Source organism: Neoarius graeffei, chromosome 26 (assembly GCF_027579695.1).
Source record: "Neoarius graeffei isolate fNeoGra1 chromosome 26, fNeoGra1.pri, whole genome shotgun sequence".
In the NCBI taxonomy this organism is placed as follows: Eukaryota; Metazoa; Chordata; class Actinopteri; order Siluriformes; family Ariidae; genus Neoarius; species Neoarius graeffei.
In genome coordinates, this window is record NC_083594.1 from 49,710,149 (window position 1) to 49,728,504 (window position 18,356).

The following is an 18,356-nucleotide window of genomic DNA, read 5'->3' on the forward strand; positions in this document are numbered from 1 at the left end:
TGGAAATGGGTCAATGAGATCCTTCAAATCTTATATGAAAAGATTTTGGATTTTGAAATTCAATTGTTTGTAATGTTAGTCTTGTTCCCAAATTAAAGCCGCCAATATCAAACATCCCAGCTGTTTGATGATATTTTTATGAAAGTGAAAATTGCATTAACTTGATTTTTCAGCTTTGTGCTTGAACCGGATTTGGCTTTGCTTGTCAGATTTGATTAAAGTCTCCACCCAATGACTGGAAGCAAACGTAACATGGTGTGACAGATGCAGTAATCAGTGTCATATGTGGGAATGCAGGTGAAATGACATCAGAAACTAACTTCTAACTTCCTGTTTTTCAGGATAGAAAGATGAGCCAAACCAAAGCATTGATTTGTCGCTGTTTAATTAGAAATCAAAATGGCAGGAAAGAGTTGACCAGGTTCTTCCACCAGAGTTGAAACACATTTGACTCTGACTTGACAATCCACTTCCAGGATGAAGTCCCACTCACTTGAGAGTGGGCGATTAGACAGACCGAGAGCTTGGCTGTATTCGAGCCGATCGATGTGAAAGGTCTTAACTCCAACACTGAATGTCGGTGGATTGATTGCTTAAGACTGAACAAATAGAACAGCTTGGGTGCAGAAATCTTGGAAAGAGAACCGGAGGTGTTGTTTAATGACCTGTGCTACCTACATGGTCCTCTCTTTTTCTCTGGTTCTTTCCAGCGTTGCATTGATGCCAAGAAGGCAAATTACTGTATATTCGGCACAAAACTTGATAATCATTTTCAGGTCATCGCAATCTACTTCGAAGACGCCAATCATGACACGTAACCATCACCTTTGCGTAATGACTCAAAACCTGAGATACACTGGGCGGTCATGTCTTTGGCTTGCTCTGGAGTGTTGCCGGAAACAGGAAGTCAGGTTGGATCTCAGGAATGCATGTGTCCAGATCTTAAATCTGTCAACAGGAAGTGAATTGGTATCTGGCCAATGCTGGTACTATTTGACCGAGGAAATCCATTCCACAAGTCAGTTCCATCATGGAACCAAGTAAATGCCTAAACTTCCACATGGCCACAGTCCCTCAAACTGCTTCGACCCCTTCATCACTACACACGGCTAGATCTTGTCTCGTAATTTAAATTAGTTGACTTAACATTGAAATAATTAAACAATAATTAGAAGTATACAGAGAGTGTTAAGTGATGAAGGAGAAGATCTTTCCAAGAGCCATTGCCATCATTTTTTTCTAATCTAAAGGTTCTCAAGCCTGAGAAATTGTCTTTTCCTGTGTGACAGCAGCACCATCTCCTGGGTTTGAGCATCACTACACACTCTCAGCGTTAAATTCATCATTTCAGACATATAAAAGAGACAAAAACAAAAAGGATTGTGAAATCATGTTTATTACAAATGTACTGTAATACTGTCAAAAGATGCGATGGAAATGTGAAAGATAGAAAGGGGGGGGAACCAAACCACAAAAAACTAATCTCCATTTTCCACTGGGCTTTCTTGTGACGTTTCATCACTCTCCATCTTTTCATCATCTGCCAAACAAGAAAGACATTAAAAACAGATTATTCAGCTGATACACATGCAGGGAGGATGAAATTATGATCAACTTGAAATCCTCGGACTCTTAAAGAAAATTATTCAGCCATTTTAGGATCCATATACTTCCTATTGGAATTCAATCACGGTTTTCAGGGAACCCTGGAATCTGACTGGTTGGTCGGAGTATAAGTGGAGCACAGGATGGTTTGGGGGGAAAAAAACAAAAAGTCAGCAAGTGGTTGCCGAACCATTTGGGTACGAGGTATGATGGTGTGTCCTGGCATCGCACGGAAAATATATTTTCCGACATATTTTGGATAGTCTTTGCTTCGTCATTTATAATATGTTATTTACCAGCTAGGAGGTCCGTATCGTGAAATACCGTGACCGAGGTCTTGAAAGTACTAACCGAGGCCTTTTGAGCCGAGGTCAGTATTCAAGGCCGAGGTCACGGTATTTCACCATATGGACCGACCTTAAGCTGGTAAATAATATATTAATTTTTTTCTTTACCAAATTCTAACAGAAAACGAGAGCACCCGAAAGGGAAAACCGAGCCGAGCCACCATTTTGAATCCTCATTCACGGCTGTAATGCAAATTGCTTCCTCCTCGGTATACAAGTGCACTTCCATGGCAGGAAAAAAACTACATTTTGCCGCCTATGTAGTCCCCTATTTATACAAATAGGAGTCATTCAGGATTCAGCCATGTTTTGGCTCGGTGTTAGCAACAGTTACAAGTTTTTAGCTTTCTCCTGAAATGTTTTCTTTTATTTCTTCTTCCTCAGGGTAGTAAAACTTGCTTTTGCTGTGAACACTGTCATTGCCATCCATGCTGTAAAATTAATGCTATTCTCCTGAGAAATGCTGGCAAAAATTTATAAGATTTTTGATACTTATAAATAAATCTTATATTAAAAAAAAAAATGTTGACAAAAAAAAATTCTACTATGTTTGTTGTTGTTGTGAACGAGCGAGTCGCCAGACGTCCGTAACCGGGGTCCGTACCATAGGATACGGACCCGCTCACCAGCCAATCAGAGCGCAGGATTTGGACCGCGAAAAAAAATAAGTATTGTTATTAAGCATGAACATTTTATATCAACTTTGTCACAAAGCGTTTTCACAAACCTGATTTGGAAAACAGTCCATCATTTGTCATGTGTGTCAATTAACCCGCTCGTTCTACCTGTCTGACTCGGCTGATGTGTGTAGTGCAGCGGGCGTCAGGATACGTAAGCCTGTGCTATAGTTACAGCACCATATTCAACGCACAGCCACATCCCAAATGAAATATTTTACTTTTTTAGAAAAAGCAAAGAGTGTAAATATTCAGTGTTGGACATCATCTCGATATTTACACTACCATTCAAAAGTTTGGGGTCACCCAGACAATTTTGTGTTTTCCATGAAAAGTCACACTTTTATTTACCACCGTAAGTTGTAAAATGAATAGAAAATATAGTCGAGACATTTTTCTGGCCATTTTGAGCATTTAATCGACCCCACAAATGTGATGCTCCAGAAACTCAATCTGCTCAAAGGAAGGTCAGTTTTATAGCTTCTCTAAAGAGCTCAACTGTTTTCAGCTGTGCTAACATGATTGTACAAGGGTTTTCTAATCATCCATTAGCCTTCTGAGGCAATGAGCAAACACATTGTACCATTAGAACACTGGAGTGAGAGTTGCTGGAAATGGGCCTCTATACACCTATGGAGATATTGCACCAAAAACCAGACATTTGCAGCTAGAATAGTCATTTACCACATTAGCAATGTATAGAGTGGATTTCTGATTAGTTTAAAGTGATCTTCATTGAAAAGAACAGTGCTTTTCTTTCAAAAATAAGGACATTTCAAAGTGACCCCAAACTTTTGAACGGTAGCGTAAGTCAACACAACATGATGCTGCTTTCATGAGCGTCCATGCAGTGAAGAGTTCGACTGAAGTTCTGACTCACTCTCGAGAGTCTGCTGAAGCTCCTGGATGGTACTGAGAAGCACGTGGAACTGTTTCTTACGCAGCTCCAACTGAGGGGGGGGAAAAGAAGAGGTGAAAACGTTGTGGTGTGTGTGTGGAAGAGAAAGAAAGAGCGAGACGAGTTTTCATGACCAGGAAGCAGAGCCTTACCTTATCTTCAACATTCTCTTTGATTTGTGAAAGCTGTTGAAGTTCTTTGTCCAGCGCTTCAAGCTGCCTGTAGTGACACAATCAGACCAGAATATCGGTTACGAACAAAACCTGAAGAGATGATTCTAATATTTTTCGATCAGTGTCGATGCACTGAAGTAAACAGGAATAATTATAATAATTATACTGACTCCATCGTTTGGTGTCTGTCTGGATGTTGCTGGATGACCTTCGCCAAAGCGTCGTACTCTAAAACACAAGATCATACTTTTTCATTTTTTTAATATTTGTGTCATTATGGTGATGATTATTATTATTACGAATCATTCAAACGATTCACAGCAGCAGCAGTAGTAGTATTCACACCTTGGCGGTTCTTCCGTATCCTCTTTGCCCTCTGGATCTCTTTTTTGCACTCTGCGATTTTCTCGTGTGCAGCTGAGATACTTTGCTCTGTTTTGAGGAAACGGACCAGAAATGAGCACAAAACCTCACACAGAGACATTTCACCTGCTCCACTTCTCTCAAAATGCAAACAGAATTCATGTTAAATCGCCTACACGTGTTTGTTTAACCGCTCCGATTGACTTTTTAAAGAAATGCTATCATTTATCCATTAAACGCTGAAAGTTTCATCCAGTCACTGCACTGCTTTAACAAAGCTGATGAACGATCATTTTTTGTCATGATGGAATCATAAATCATGGTTCGAGTTGAAGTCAGGGTGGTTTCTTATTTCATTTTTTGTCCTCCATCAGTGGTCTGATTCAGTTCACCAGCAGCTGTATGACTTTTCCAGCCACACTGGTTGGAGCTGACAGGAAGTCAAAGGACCTCAAATCACCACTCTGTACAAACGTGGTGAGCAAAAAAGCATCTCAAAACGTCAAAACATGTGGCAGATCGGCGACGACTGCAAAACACCATGTCAGGTTTCAGTCCTGACAGCCAAGAACAGGAATCTGACGCGATGACTGAAACTGGACGGCTGAAGTCCGAACTGAAATTCTGCTTTGTATCGACTGACGTGTCGCTGGAATTGTGGTTACGCAGAAAACAAACGTCCGCCGCGCGTAAACGTGAGACGCTTTCCAAATTCAAACATCACACCCGTGAAGACTGGAAACGCTCTCACCGATGTCCGCGTAGATCGTTTCGTAGTTCTCCATCTCCTTCAGGTTCATGTCGTACACCAGGAGCGTCTTTCCCATCGAGAACTCGCACTGTGACAAGCTTCCCAGCATCCTCTGGTACTGAGCAAACCTGCCGGAAAGCAGACGGAACAAACGTTCGAGTCTGTCGCAGTGTCATCGATTTGCGGGAAGGGACGACACACGACTTAGATCGCATTAAAATTACCCTTCTTCCGGCGTCACGTTCGAGTGGCACCATTTGACGAAGCTTTTCAGGAAGACGTTGATGCGTCTGTCGTCTCCGGCTCCATCGCCGTCAATGAGCAGCCGCTTACGAATGACCTCATCTACAATCAAGACAGGAACAGAAGCTGATACACAAAAATTTGCGCACCCTTAGAATGCAAATAAAGGGGATTTATTACTATTAAAAGACATTAGTGTTTGGTTTCAGGGATGTTCATCACGACAAGTAACAACAAATAGTCAGGCGGTATTTGTTTATATTTGGAGGCTACTTTGCAAAATTTGCCAAGTCTTGTTTTTGGTAATAATATACAAGTTCGGATATAAATCCATAAATCTGGACTTGTTGCAGGGATGAGAATGGGACATTTAAAAAAAAAACAAAAAACTCTGAAATATCTGCCAAAGGCAAAAAATTTAGCATAATGTCCCCTTACGCCGGCCTAACCTGGCCGGTCTAGGGGGCATTTGCCAAATTCACAATCCCCCTTTCCCACATAATATATATATGAATGTTTTCAAATTCAATGGTGGTTTAAAATGTTTATAAACTTTAAGATAACAAATCGGGCGGCACGGTGGTGTAGTGGTTAGCGCTGTCGCCTCACAGCAAGACGGTCTGGGTTCGAGCCCCGTGGCCGGCGAGGGCCTTTCTGTGCGGAGTTTACATGTTCTCCCCGTGTCCGCGTGGGTTTCCTCCGGGTGCTCCGGTTTCCCCCACAGTCCAAAGACATGCAGGTTAGGTTAACTGGTGACTCTAAATTGAGCGTAGGTGTGAATGTGAGTGTGAATGGTTGTCTGTGTCTATGTGTCAGCCCTGTGATGACCTGGCGACTTGTCCAGGGTGTACCCCGCCTTTCGCCCGTAGTCAGCTAGGATAGGCTCCAGCTTGCCTGCGACCCTGTAGAACAGGATAAAGCGGCTACAGATAATGAGATGAGAAGATAACAAATCCCTACAGATGTAATTATATATCATGAGCGATAATGGAAGTAACCGTAACGACATATTAGATTCCTCCTGACTCTATCTTTGACAATTTAAGTAAAACGTACCTTTGTGCTTTTTTGTTTTGATGTGCTCCTGGATGTTTCTAGCTCCTCTGTTTCCATAATTGATCATATCTGAGCACAGAATACACAGAACCTTTCCCGGCACGTCCACTTTTCGAAAATGTTCCGTCAGGCACGTCGTCACAGTTCGTGTCCCTATCTGCACGGTAACGCTACTATCGAGCCACGTCCATCGGAAACAGTTCTTTATCCCGTTCGATTTATTGATTTCCCTGGCACGATCCTCATTTTTGCGGTCCAAAACTTTCGCCATATTGGCGAAGTAACTTTGAAAACTAACCAAAATAACCAGAACTTAAGAAGTAATCAAAACCGTGTACGTATAGCTTGTTTCTCCGTGAATTGTAGAAGTGAGATGATACTAGCGCCAAAACGTTGCCGGAAATCGTCGTGAGTTGTCGTTAGCATAAACATTGAAGAAAGCAATGACGATTTCCGTTATCACAGCTGCAACTAATTTTGCGATGAGCGTTGCCGAAAGATGCTGGCGGGCGGGCGGTCGGTCGGTCCTGCCTACTTGTGCCACCACAAGCCTCGCCTCGCGCCGACCCCTACCCCCCTCCCCGAAATTTTCTCAACGGATTTACACGTTTCACAAAAATGACATTTTCAGCGGGAAAAACTCGGAATTCCGCAGATCCGCGGAAAATTCTCATCCCTGTTGTTGTAATGTTTGTAGGCATAGTTAATTATGCAGGGGAACTTTGTGCATAAAAAGAGCCCTGAAACCACATAGGAAATTGGTATAAAAGTATTACATCATTAATATGCAATTATTATATCCATAATAGGTGTTATTTGTTGCACACAACCTTTTTACTCAGGTCAAAAGCAGGGTTCATACATTAGATACCCATTTAACCCTAAAAGGACCCAAACTACTGAATGGGATCAGTTCGAACCTCAGAGGTGGTGTGGTGTGGTGCTCAGTCTATTCAACTGACATAACTTTTTGCTTTTAGGAGTTTGTTACTCTATAGGATTCTTTATCTAAAAGTATGTTTGTTTCAAGATTGATGGGGGGAAAAAAAAAGTGTTTAACAAGGTGACGGATTTTCTGTCAGGGTCCCATAGCTCTGTGAGATTTGTTGCAAAAATATTTCAGCAGGTTCGTCGCTCCTTTGTGTGTCTATCTTTGCCGATCTGTATGCAGAGCTATCTACCCCAAATTTTGAATTTCAGCATTCTTAAAAACATTTTTCAGTATTTTGGAATGACTTTCAGTAACATTAATTTATGCGCATTTCCATTATAAAGAGGTGTATATACCAATATGTTTAACATTTAAATTATTAAAAAGAACTGTTTTGTGTGAATTGAATAAACAAAACGCGAGCAGCCATCTCAACTGAATTTCCACTCAACAAATTTCTAGAGCATACAATAGATCACATTTTTATAAATGAGTGATTCCACGCTTATGGGTACTGAAATGGGGACATGAACTTATTTTTAAAAATTCACCTAAAACCATTTCTTTTTTTACCATCAGGTCACAAAACATGTAATCTTTAATGAATGATATGTTAAAAGATAACTTTAATTTTCTGAGATGTAATAAAAACATATTTATATGCCAAAGTCAAGCCTATGAGTTCCAAAATGATGTCTGTTCCATTACTTCTGTTACGATTGTCCATCTCGCGTCTGTTACAAATTCATTACAATCTAGCTATATACCATGTTAATCTTATTGAAAGAATGTGTATGTTTATTCTACTGCACATGTTTATTAATTATATTTGCTAAAACATCACCTTCCTATGTTTCAAAAAGTAATTCTACATTGTTAAAATTGAGAATATATACCGTATGTCCACAACACTTCTGTTACGTTCTGACTTTGGCATATAAATATGTTTTTATTACATCTCAGAAAATTAAAGTTATCTTTTAACATATCATTCATTAAAGATTACATGTTTTGTGACCTGATGGTAAAAAAAGAAATGGTTTTAGGTGAATTTTTAAAAATAAGTTCATGTCCCCATTTCAGTACCCATAAGCCTGGAATCACTCAAATACAATAGTGTTCCCTGTTTGCAGACATTACGGTTGACTACCAATCATTGGTATTGAATGTAACTCCTCAAAAGTATTATATTATATTGCCTGGCAAAATGTTCTACCTGTTAACGGATTCTAATAAAATTAAAAAAAAATTTCTTATTTCATGCCAGAGAGAGTCCGACATTGTTATCTTAATGTCCCAATATATAAATACTTCAGCATAATGCTTCAGAAGAGACATTGAATAAAATGACATTTATAATTGTATTTAAAACAGTGGAATGATCAATTTTTTGCCACAATCCCAACAGCACTAATCATAAAATTCTCTTTTTGATCATACTACAGTACATTTGTACTTGCAACACTGAAAAGACTTGGAATTAAAGAAGTCCAGCCAGTGTTTGATATTTCAGTGAATAAAAATCAGACATGTAAAAAGAAACTGAATAAGTTTAACTCACATTTCATGGCACTAATTGGCAAGTTCAACTCCAAGCACAGGTCAACCATCAGCGCTTCAGCACGGGTCACGTTCCGTGTCTTTTCATCCACAGATTTCGTAAAAAACTGCTGGATACCCCCAGATTTACTTTCTGCCTGACTCGCCATTTCAGCATACTCCATATGGTTTTTTTTTTGTAGTTGACATGCCGCGTGCAGTCATCATGACCGCCATGAGTGATGTTAATGACTGGGTGTAATGCACGGCCATTCTACCGTATCGAAAATAGCACAAACAATAGGGCTGTAACGATACACCCAACTCACGATTCAATTCGTATCACGATTTTTGACCCACGATTCTATACACCCACGATTTTTTTTAAATGTATTTTTAAAGTAGTAAATTTGACTTATTAACATTTACTTACTTACATTAACTATTTAATAACAAATAATTCAGACCACTGCAGAGAATGAGTAATATGTATGCAAAAATGAACAAATGTATATCCAAAGATTGTTTTATTTCTCAAAATAATACTGTTGAGCCGGAAGCTCTGTTTTTTTCGGTTCTGAAAAAGTCATTTTTCCAAATCGTGTAAATCCGTTAAGATTTTTTCTTTTTTTTGGGGGGGGGGGGGGGGGGGGGGGAGGGGTGGCTCTCTCACTGTCTCACTCTCATAGGGCCAATGATTTTCTGTGATCGCGGAAAACAGATGGAAATTACGGAATTTTTATGGTGAAACATTGCTCGCGTGTCAAAATGTAACTGCCGCAGAAGGCTTCCGCCCAAGCAGACATGTCTTCAGTGTTGCCAGATATTGCTAACGTTTTCCACCCCAAAATATGTTCAAAACCAGCCAAAAAGCACCTAAACCCACCCAATCTGGCAACACTGCATGCCTTTCCGGTCAAGTGATTGTGATTGGCTTGTGGCACACCTAGCCAGCCAATGAGCTGCTTGTTTACAGATTCGCTCCCCGCGTCGCAACCAGAATGGCGACCGCTTAAAAGAAATGAATGCTCTGCCAGTGGCGAGTGTGGACGTTGCGTGACTCGCAGAAGATTGTCGCAGGTCGGCGAAAAAAAACGACTTACTAATAGATATAAAAAATAAAAGTAATTTAAGTAAGTTTAAAATGTAATTTAAATAAAAAGTAAAGTATTCATAAATTGAAGTTTGGAAGCGCCTCTGTTTTTGGGCTGAGGAGAAGTTTGAAAGGGTGTACCGCGATTCTGCCTTCTTGTATCGCGACACGGATCATGGCTCTGCGTATCGCGATTTCGATATGCATATTGTTACAGCCCTAGCGAACAAATGTGCGGAATCTGCGCATGTCACACACAGCATGTGCGGTTGTCGTAAAAATAAATAGCCTAGCCGTGAATCGCGCATGGATTGAAAAAGTCGCTTGGACATAATTCCGTACAGAATAACACTGTTTGCTGTAACATCGTATTTACGTAACTTTTCCGTACAAAATACGGCCAATCCGTACTAGTAGGCATCTCTGTGTATGTTTGCATACTTGTCTCAGATGTCTGCCATAATTAAGAATACAACTCTTTCTTAAGCCTCGGTCACAACCGGCCGTACGTGCTCCTACGGCCGGTCGACGTGCAAAAAACGCAAGAAACGCACGGAGGGCGCACGTGTGACGTGCTGATTTTCGAGCCGTAGACCGGCCGCAGAGGTTCTTTGTCATGTCAAACAAACTCTACAGGCGCTTACATTTTTTTCAGGTTGCAAGACAAACTTACGGCCAACGTGCGTCTTTCTCCACGAACAAAAAAACCGCAGCGATTTGGGAAACGCCAAAAATCGCACGGCCAAAAAATCGTACGTCCGGTTGTGACCTTGGCTTTACACATTGTAGAGAACTAGTGAACCTGTTAATTACAGAGTTACTGAAATGTCTGATGCTTATCCGTCCATGCACTCTCCATACACAACCACAACAGATTCCTCATCCTCGCACCGATCCTGTAAATATGCTTTGTGCTAACATGCTAATGCTTAATGTGTCCACGTACCAACTCGTCAATAAAATCTGAGATAAGTGATTCTGTATTTGGATAAAAGATTTTATAAGACAAAATCTGAAACCTGCAAATGTCAAATATAATATTTCGAATTAGAAGTATCATTTGTTTTTTTACTTATTCATTAACATGGAATATCAAATGATGAGTTCATTGCATCATAAACATCTGGACACATCTGGAGGTAGCTTAATATGCATGCTCTTAGAAAATGCTCAATCTGCTTTATTTCTGGTCATGTGTGTGACCAATAACTGCTTTTATCTTCGTGTTTTGTGTTTGAATCCTTATGCAAAGTGTGACTTCTTGATGTAGTTTGGACATTAAAAAAAAAAACCCAGAAACCGCTAGCAGCTTAGGAATAAAAGTCTCACAGAAATTTCTGAAATGAGAGATTGTGAGCCGAGTTCTGGAATGTAGATAAGCGATAAATATTAAGTTCTGTAGCATCTCATCTCATTATCTCTAGCCGCTTTATCCTGTTCTACAGGGTCGCAGGCAAGCTGGAGCCTATCCCAGCTGACTACGGGCGAAAGGCGGGGTACACCCTGGACAAGTCGCCAGGTCATCACAGGGCTGACACATAGACACAGACAACCATTCACACTCACATTCACACCTACGCTCAATTTAGAGTCACCAGTTAACCTAACCTGCATGTCTTTGGACTGTGGGGGGAAACCGGAGCACCCGGAGGAAACCCACGCGGACACGGGGAGAACATGCAAACTCCGCACAGAAAGGCCCTCGCCGGCCACGGGGCTCGAACCCGGACCTTCTTGCTGTGAGGCGACAGCGCTAACCACTACACCACTGTGCCACCCCGTTCTGTAGCAATAGTGTAAAGTATTTCTGGCTTTTTTTATGTTCTCTATGTACTTAAATGTCTCATTTTAAACTTAACTTGATAATATCATGTAAACATATGATTGCTATTCACATAAAGTTAGTAAACGGGTAATTAAAAAAAATACAGATGTCATAAAGGACTTAAGCGATACGGATATATGTTTTTGTTTCATGCGACATTTAGCATTTCCTTTTTTTTGGTGAAAATGATTGCTGACATTACAACAAGTAAAAATAATTTGTTTCGGATGTAAATAAAGGGTTAATACTGAGAAACCAGACTTGGCAAATTTTGCAAAGTAGGTTCATACAGCGCCCTCCACAATTATTGGCACCCCTCGTTAAGATATATGTTCTTAAGCTTCTAATGAATTCATTTTTTTTAATAATATAGGATAACAATGCTAGCCTGGGCCCGCCCATCCTAAGCGTGACGCAACACGAGGGCCTGTTGCGAGCTTAGTCTGGCCAGGCAAGCTATCTACAGCTCTTCCAAGCTCCCGAAAAATCGGGAGCGAATCAACTTTGAGCATCTCCAACGGCCCTGGGTAGAGGCGTGTTCAAGGCAGTGACGTAGTAGAACTGCGACCGGAAGCCATAGATTGTTTACAGAATCATGCTGTATTGAAAGCATTCAACGGGAAGTTCTCATTGAAAACGGAGCAAAGAGCAGCCCTGGAGGTATTTATTGAAAGGAAGGACGTTTTCGCCTTGCTCCCGACCGGCTTCGGTAAGAGTTTAATCTACCAGTTAGCCCCGCTAGTAGCCAAATCAATGGGGCTCAGCGAGAATCCTATCGTCGCGTCACATACGTCAGAGGAAAGAGTGATGTGATTGGTTTAAGCTTCGTCACAGCCTTTTGTGGCTTCGACCAGTAGCAAACTGAGGCATTTCAGGGAAGCGGGTCAACCACGGGTTCTGGGAAACGGTTGGGCTTAATATCTTGGCCAGACCAATAGCTTGGAGAGCTTTGAAGTCGCTTTAGCCAGGCTACAACAATGCAAAAAAGGAGAAAAATCCAACCTTTAATTCAAGTGCATTTATTCGGTGGGGAAAAAAATCCCACATTAAGAAATAATTCTTTTACATGAAATCATGTGTGCTACAATTATCGGCACCCCTGATGTTAATACTTTGTACAATTCTCTTTTGCCAACAAGACAGCACTTAATCTTCTCCTATAACATTTCACAAGATGGGAGAATACAGAGGGAGGGATCTTGGACCATTCCTCTTTGCACAATCTCTCTAAATCGTCCAGAGTCCTGGGTCCCCTCCTATGCACTCTCCTCTTCAGCTCACCCCACAGGTTTTCAATTGGGTTGAGGTCTGGGGACTGAGATGGCCATGGGAGGGGCTTGATTTTGTGTCTGGTGAACCATTTTTGTGTAGATTTGGCCACATGTTTAGGGTCATTATCTTGCTGAAAGACCCAGCGACGACCCATCTTCAGCTTTCGGGCAGAGGCCACCAGATTTTGATTTAAAATGTCCTGGTATTTCAAAGAGTTCATGATGCCGTGCACCCTAACAAGATTCCCGAGGCCTTTGGAAGAGAAACAGGCCCACAACATCAACCATCCTCCTCCATACTTCACAGTGGGCATGAGGTGCTTTTCCGCATACTCATCTTTTGTGTTACGCCAGACCCACTTAGAGTGTTTGTTGCCAAAAAGCTCTATCTTGGTCTCATCTGACCAAAGCACACGGTCCCAGTTGAAGTCCCCGTACCGCTTAGCAAACTCCAGACATTTATGCTTGTAAGTGAGAAGGCTTTTTCTGTGCATGCCTCCCAAACAGCTTGTTGGCACGTAGACAGCGCCTGATGGTTGTTATGGAGACTTTGTGACTCCAAAATGCTCCTCTTTGATTTCAATTCTCTAACAGTGAGCTTTGGAGAACTTTTTACTTCTCTTCCCATCCTCCTCACTGCGCGTGGTGGCAAGATAAACTTGCATCCTCGTCCAGGCTTGTTCGCCACTGTTCCAGTTGTTTTAAACTTCTTGATGATTCCTCTGACTGTAGATACGGGCCGGTGTAGGCGAGCGGCTATTTTCTTGTAGCCGTTGCCTGACTTATGAAGGTCGACACACATCTGCCTTACTTGAATGGTGTGTTCTCTTGTCTTTCCCATGTTGAAGAGTGGATAAGAGAAACAGGCCTCTGTGTCGGCAGATTCTACCGTAACTGGATCCATTAACCACTTGCCCACAAAATAAGACATTTTTCTTGTCCTTTTTTCAGTGAGGTAATATTTTCAAGATTGAAAATATGGTATTTGGTCTTCTAAAACAGCACGTCATTTAAAAATACACCGAGTATATCAATAAAAGATTTTTAAAGAATAAAGTTCTATTTCTTTGACACATCTGACAGACATAACTCCCATTTTAAAAATCCCTTTCATTATCCCTGTTGCTATCGTCAGTGAATTTCTGTCAGATGACCTGACGATAGACTCGGCCATTATGGATCTTTGGTAGTTATCGTGTGGAAGCAGGCTTTATCATTTTTGGGTGTCAACAGATAGAGTTGAAATAGATTAACAGCGAAAAAACTATTTCGTTCACGAGAGAAGCCCACAGTTATTTTTAAAAAATGCTATCGTCAGTCTGTCAGTCTAATGCACCTGACGATAGCAAAATTCAAGCCCTCGCCACGCACATGTTGACTGACGCAAAGAGGAAATTCTACTGCGTGTGATTTTTGTGACGGCAGACATTTACTTCCGGGCAAGACTTGGAGTTCTGACAGCTCGATTTCATCAAATAAATCAAGGTAAGATTTTCAGTCAGCTATCCTGACGATAGAAATTTTTGATGATAGAAACATTGAGAATATATTTGTGCATTCATATTTAAATTTTTCTGGAGGAAAACTATCGTAAGTTGAGATAAATCAGAGCCACTTGCGACCCTTTCAGCCGACAGGCCATTTCAATGTGTTATTTCCCCGCGAAAGTGACCCAGTCGTGTCTATCGTCACTGTTCTGACAATTATTGTTGATATTTCAATTTTGAAAATACATTTTCTCTTTTTTATTTCAATATTTTATTTTATTATTTGGTTCTAGTGATGAGGTATTTAATATTATTACTAAATTTGTCAGATTAATAATGTAAGAAACAGTTTTGTTGCTACTGTCATCTAGAGTGTCTGTCAGAATATGATGGTAGACGTTAGTTTGTCTGTCAGAGTTTGATGAGAGAAACCGATGTGTTTCTATTGTCATTTAGCATGTCTGTCATGTCAGGCTTTTATTAATTACTTACTGTCCTAAAATTTACTGTGAATGTCCAAGACCCCAAATGCTACTAGAAAAACTGAATAGAATGATCAAAATAATCAATTCAGCAATTTAAGGAGATGGGACTTAACTGGCCTCTGTTATGGTAGAATCTGCTTGTCACATCATATTTATACCCCAGGGAAACAGGATGTGATGAATTACTACTTAAAGGTTCCTAGATACTCTGATCAACTTTATAAACTACAGTAGAAATGACAGAAATGCTTCAATTACATTCATTTTCTAGGAAATTATGGGTGCCAATAATTGTGGAACAGGTGATTTTATGAAAAATAATTATTTCTTAGTCAGGTTTTTTTTTATTCACTTGAGTTAAGGGTTACATTTTTCTACAATTTTCAGTGTGAGATTATGCTTCTGCAATAAAAATTGAATTTATTTTAAAACTTTTGACTGTTGACTGGTAAAGTTATCAACTGGTTAAATCATACTTAAAAGATTGAAGCTTCTTTGTTACCATGGGAAACTGTACCTCAACGTCAATGTCCTTGACCTGTGGTGTCCCCCAGGGGTCGATTCTTGGACCATTACTATTCAACCTTTATATGCTCCCACTTGGGCAAATTATCAAGAACAATTCAATTTTATATCACTGCTATGCAGATGACACCAAAATTTATTTTGCTCTATCACCTAATGATTATGCCCCCCTTGAATGTCTCTACCAGTGTATCGATCAAATCAACAACTGGATGTCACAAAATTTTCTTCAGCTGAACACAGATAAAACAGAAGAAGTAATTCTATTTGGAAAAAAAGATGAAAGACTCAGGATTACCACTATTCTTGACACAAAGGGGATTAAAACAAAAGAAATGGTTAAAAATCTTGGGGTTTTCATTGACAGCGAGCTAAACTTTGACAGGCACATGAAAGCAATCACTAAAACTGCATTTTATCACCTAAAAAACATTTCCAAACTAAGAGGACTTATGTCAAAAAATGATCTGGAAAAACTTATACATGCCTTCATCTCTAGTAGGGTTGACTACTGCAATGGCCTTTTCACAGGCCTGCCAAAAAAGACCATCAAACAACTTCAGCTGGTTCAAAATGCAGCAGCTAGGGTTCTCACACGAACAAAAAGAACAGAGCACATTACTCCAATTCTAAGGTCCCTTCACTGGCTTCCAGTAAGCTACAGAATTGACTTTAAAGGAACAGTCCACCGTACTTCCATAATGAAATATGCTCTTATCTGAATTGAGACGAGCTGCTCCGTACCTGTCCGAGCTTCGCGCGACCTCCCAGTCAGTCAGACGCACTGTCACTCCTGTTAGCAATGTAGCTAGGCTCAGCATGGCCAATGGTATTTTTTGGGGCTGTAGTTAGATGCGACCAAACTCTTCCATGTTTTTCCTGTTTACATAGGTTTATATGACCAGTGATATGAAACAAGTTCAGTTACACAAATTGAAACGTAGCGATTTTCTATGCTATGGAAAGTCCGGACTATAATGACAGGCGTACTAACACCTTCTGCGCGCTTCGGCAGCGCATTGATATCTGAGCTCCGTATCAATGCGCTGCCGAAGCGCGCAGAAGGTGTTAGTACGCCTGTCATTATAGTGCGCACTTTCCATAGCATAGAAAATCGCTATGTTTCAATTTGTGTAACTAAACTTGTTTCATATCACTGGTCATATAAACCTATGTAAACAGGAAAAACGCGGAAGAGTTTGGTCGCATCTAACTACAGCCCCAAAAAATACCATTGGCCATACTGAGCCTAGCTACATTGCTAACAGGAGTGACAGCGCGTCTGACTGACTGGGAGGTCGCGCGAAGCTCGGACAGGTACGGAGCAGCTCGTCTCAATTCAGATAAGAGCATATTTCATTATGGAAATACGGTGGACTGTTCCTTTAAAGTATTGCTGCTGGTGTACAAATCTCTAAATAGTACAGGGCCCAATTACCTCTCTGATACGCTGCAGTGGCCTAACCCAATCAGATCTACCAGATCGCAGCAGCAAAATTTACTGTTAAAACCTGTTGTTAAAACAAAGTATGGTGAAGCAGCTTTTAGCTACTATGCAGTACAGCTATGGAAGCAACTCCCAGAGGACATCAAAAATGCTCCTGCTGTTGGCAGCTTCAGATCTAGGTTAAAGACCAAGCTGTTCTCAGATGCTTTCTGCTAAATGATTAATATTGCCATCTCTACATGTTTTACTTTTACAGTCTCTCCATGTTTTAAATTTTACTTAACTTTTATTCTGCTGGGGTTTTTTTTAATTGAACTTTTATCTCTTTTTATTATTTTATTTCTACTATTGTTTAATTCTTATTAATTTTCTTCCCCATTTATTTTATGTAATTTTATTTTCTATTGTTTACTGTTTTGCTTTTACTTCTGTAAAGCACACTGAACTGCCACTGTGTATGAAATGTGCTCTATAAATAAACTTGCCTTGCCTTTTAACACATCTTAACCAGGGGTGCCAATAATTGTGGAGGGCGCTGTATGCTCCCTGACTAAAATAAACTATATTGGGGTGGGGGTGCAAACTTTTGAACTGGATATCACTACAAATGCCACAAGCTGTTGTTATTTTTTATTCCTGGTTTCTTGCTGAGGATAAAATTTAATAACTTCTGTTTCTGCCCCCTATGGTAGTTGGAAACAGGAGTTTCTCAGGACGTGGGCTGAATCCCAAATGACTCCTAATGACAAACGAGTGCACTATATACTCTGTAAACACCGTTATTTCTTACACTCTGTAGTGAACCTATAGAGGAAACAGTGAGTGGTTTGTTATTCAGCCTGGGGAAGACATTTATTATTATTAATATTTACTTCGGACTTACTGAAGCTATGAACCACCTGATAGAAGGTGAAGTTAACTTAGATATTTTTTGTCATTTGTGCTTTTATTATCACTCCCATGCACTTAGATATATTAATATACTTTAATAATAATTTTAATTTTTGGTTGCCTTGGTAGTAAGCAAGTAGCCATGTAGCTACATCACTTCCGTTAACCTGTTAGCAAAACAGCTATTGAATGATTTCAGCTCGTTTCTCGACACTTAAATCAACACTGTTTCATTCACCACTGAAAAAAAAGAGCTTTAATTAACAGTTTTAGCGACTAAACATGATTCTGATCTTACCATCAGTTATGGAACCCATTTCTTCATCAATGTACAGTGAGATTATTCGATAAAACTTTATTGACACGACCGGAAGTAACAAAATCAGAAGCATTGAGTGAAACTGCGCCCTCTATGGACGCGTCCTGTATTGCACCCAAATCCATTAAATTCCACGATTTTATTTTATTTTATTTTATTTTTTATTCCCCCCTTTTTTCTTTACCCTTGAATTATTAAACATAAAAATACACCAAGACGAATTTTTTTTCTCCCAACTTCAGTGTGTTAAAAAAGTTTTGGTTAATTTCTTATAAATATGAATTAAAGTGGAAATTTGAGAGTTAATTATCACCCAATAATCTCTTCAGTGCATTAAGAATAAAAGAAAAAAGCGCCTGAATCAACGAGTTAGAGTTTTTGTTTTTATTTACTCTTGTTAGGCTGCTGTCCTTCTTGTTGTCCATCCATC

At 40.1% G+C, this 18,356-nt stretch overlaps 1 protein-coding gene across 1 annotated transcript; it reads right to left on the reverse strand.

The window, feature by feature from the left end:
* Positions 1–1,380: 1,380 nt before the first annotated feature.
* thoc7 (THO complex 7) lies at positions 1,381–17,965 on the reverse strand. Its single transcript, XM_060910761.1, has 8 exons — positions 17,906–17,965; positions 5,039–5,159; positions 4,815–4,942; positions 4,046–4,132; positions 3,871–3,928; positions 3,680–3,746; positions 3,510–3,579; positions 1,381–1,540 (listed from the first exon to the last, which is right to left on the reverse strand). The coding sequence occupies exons 1-8, from the start codon at positions 17,922–17,924 to the stop codon at positions 1,479–1,481; spliced, it is 612 nt and encodes a 203-aa protein (XP_060766744.1). The 5' UTR covers positions 17,925–17,965; the 3' UTR covers positions 1,381–1,478.
* Between the last annotated feature and the right edge of the window lie 391 nt (positions 17,966–18,356).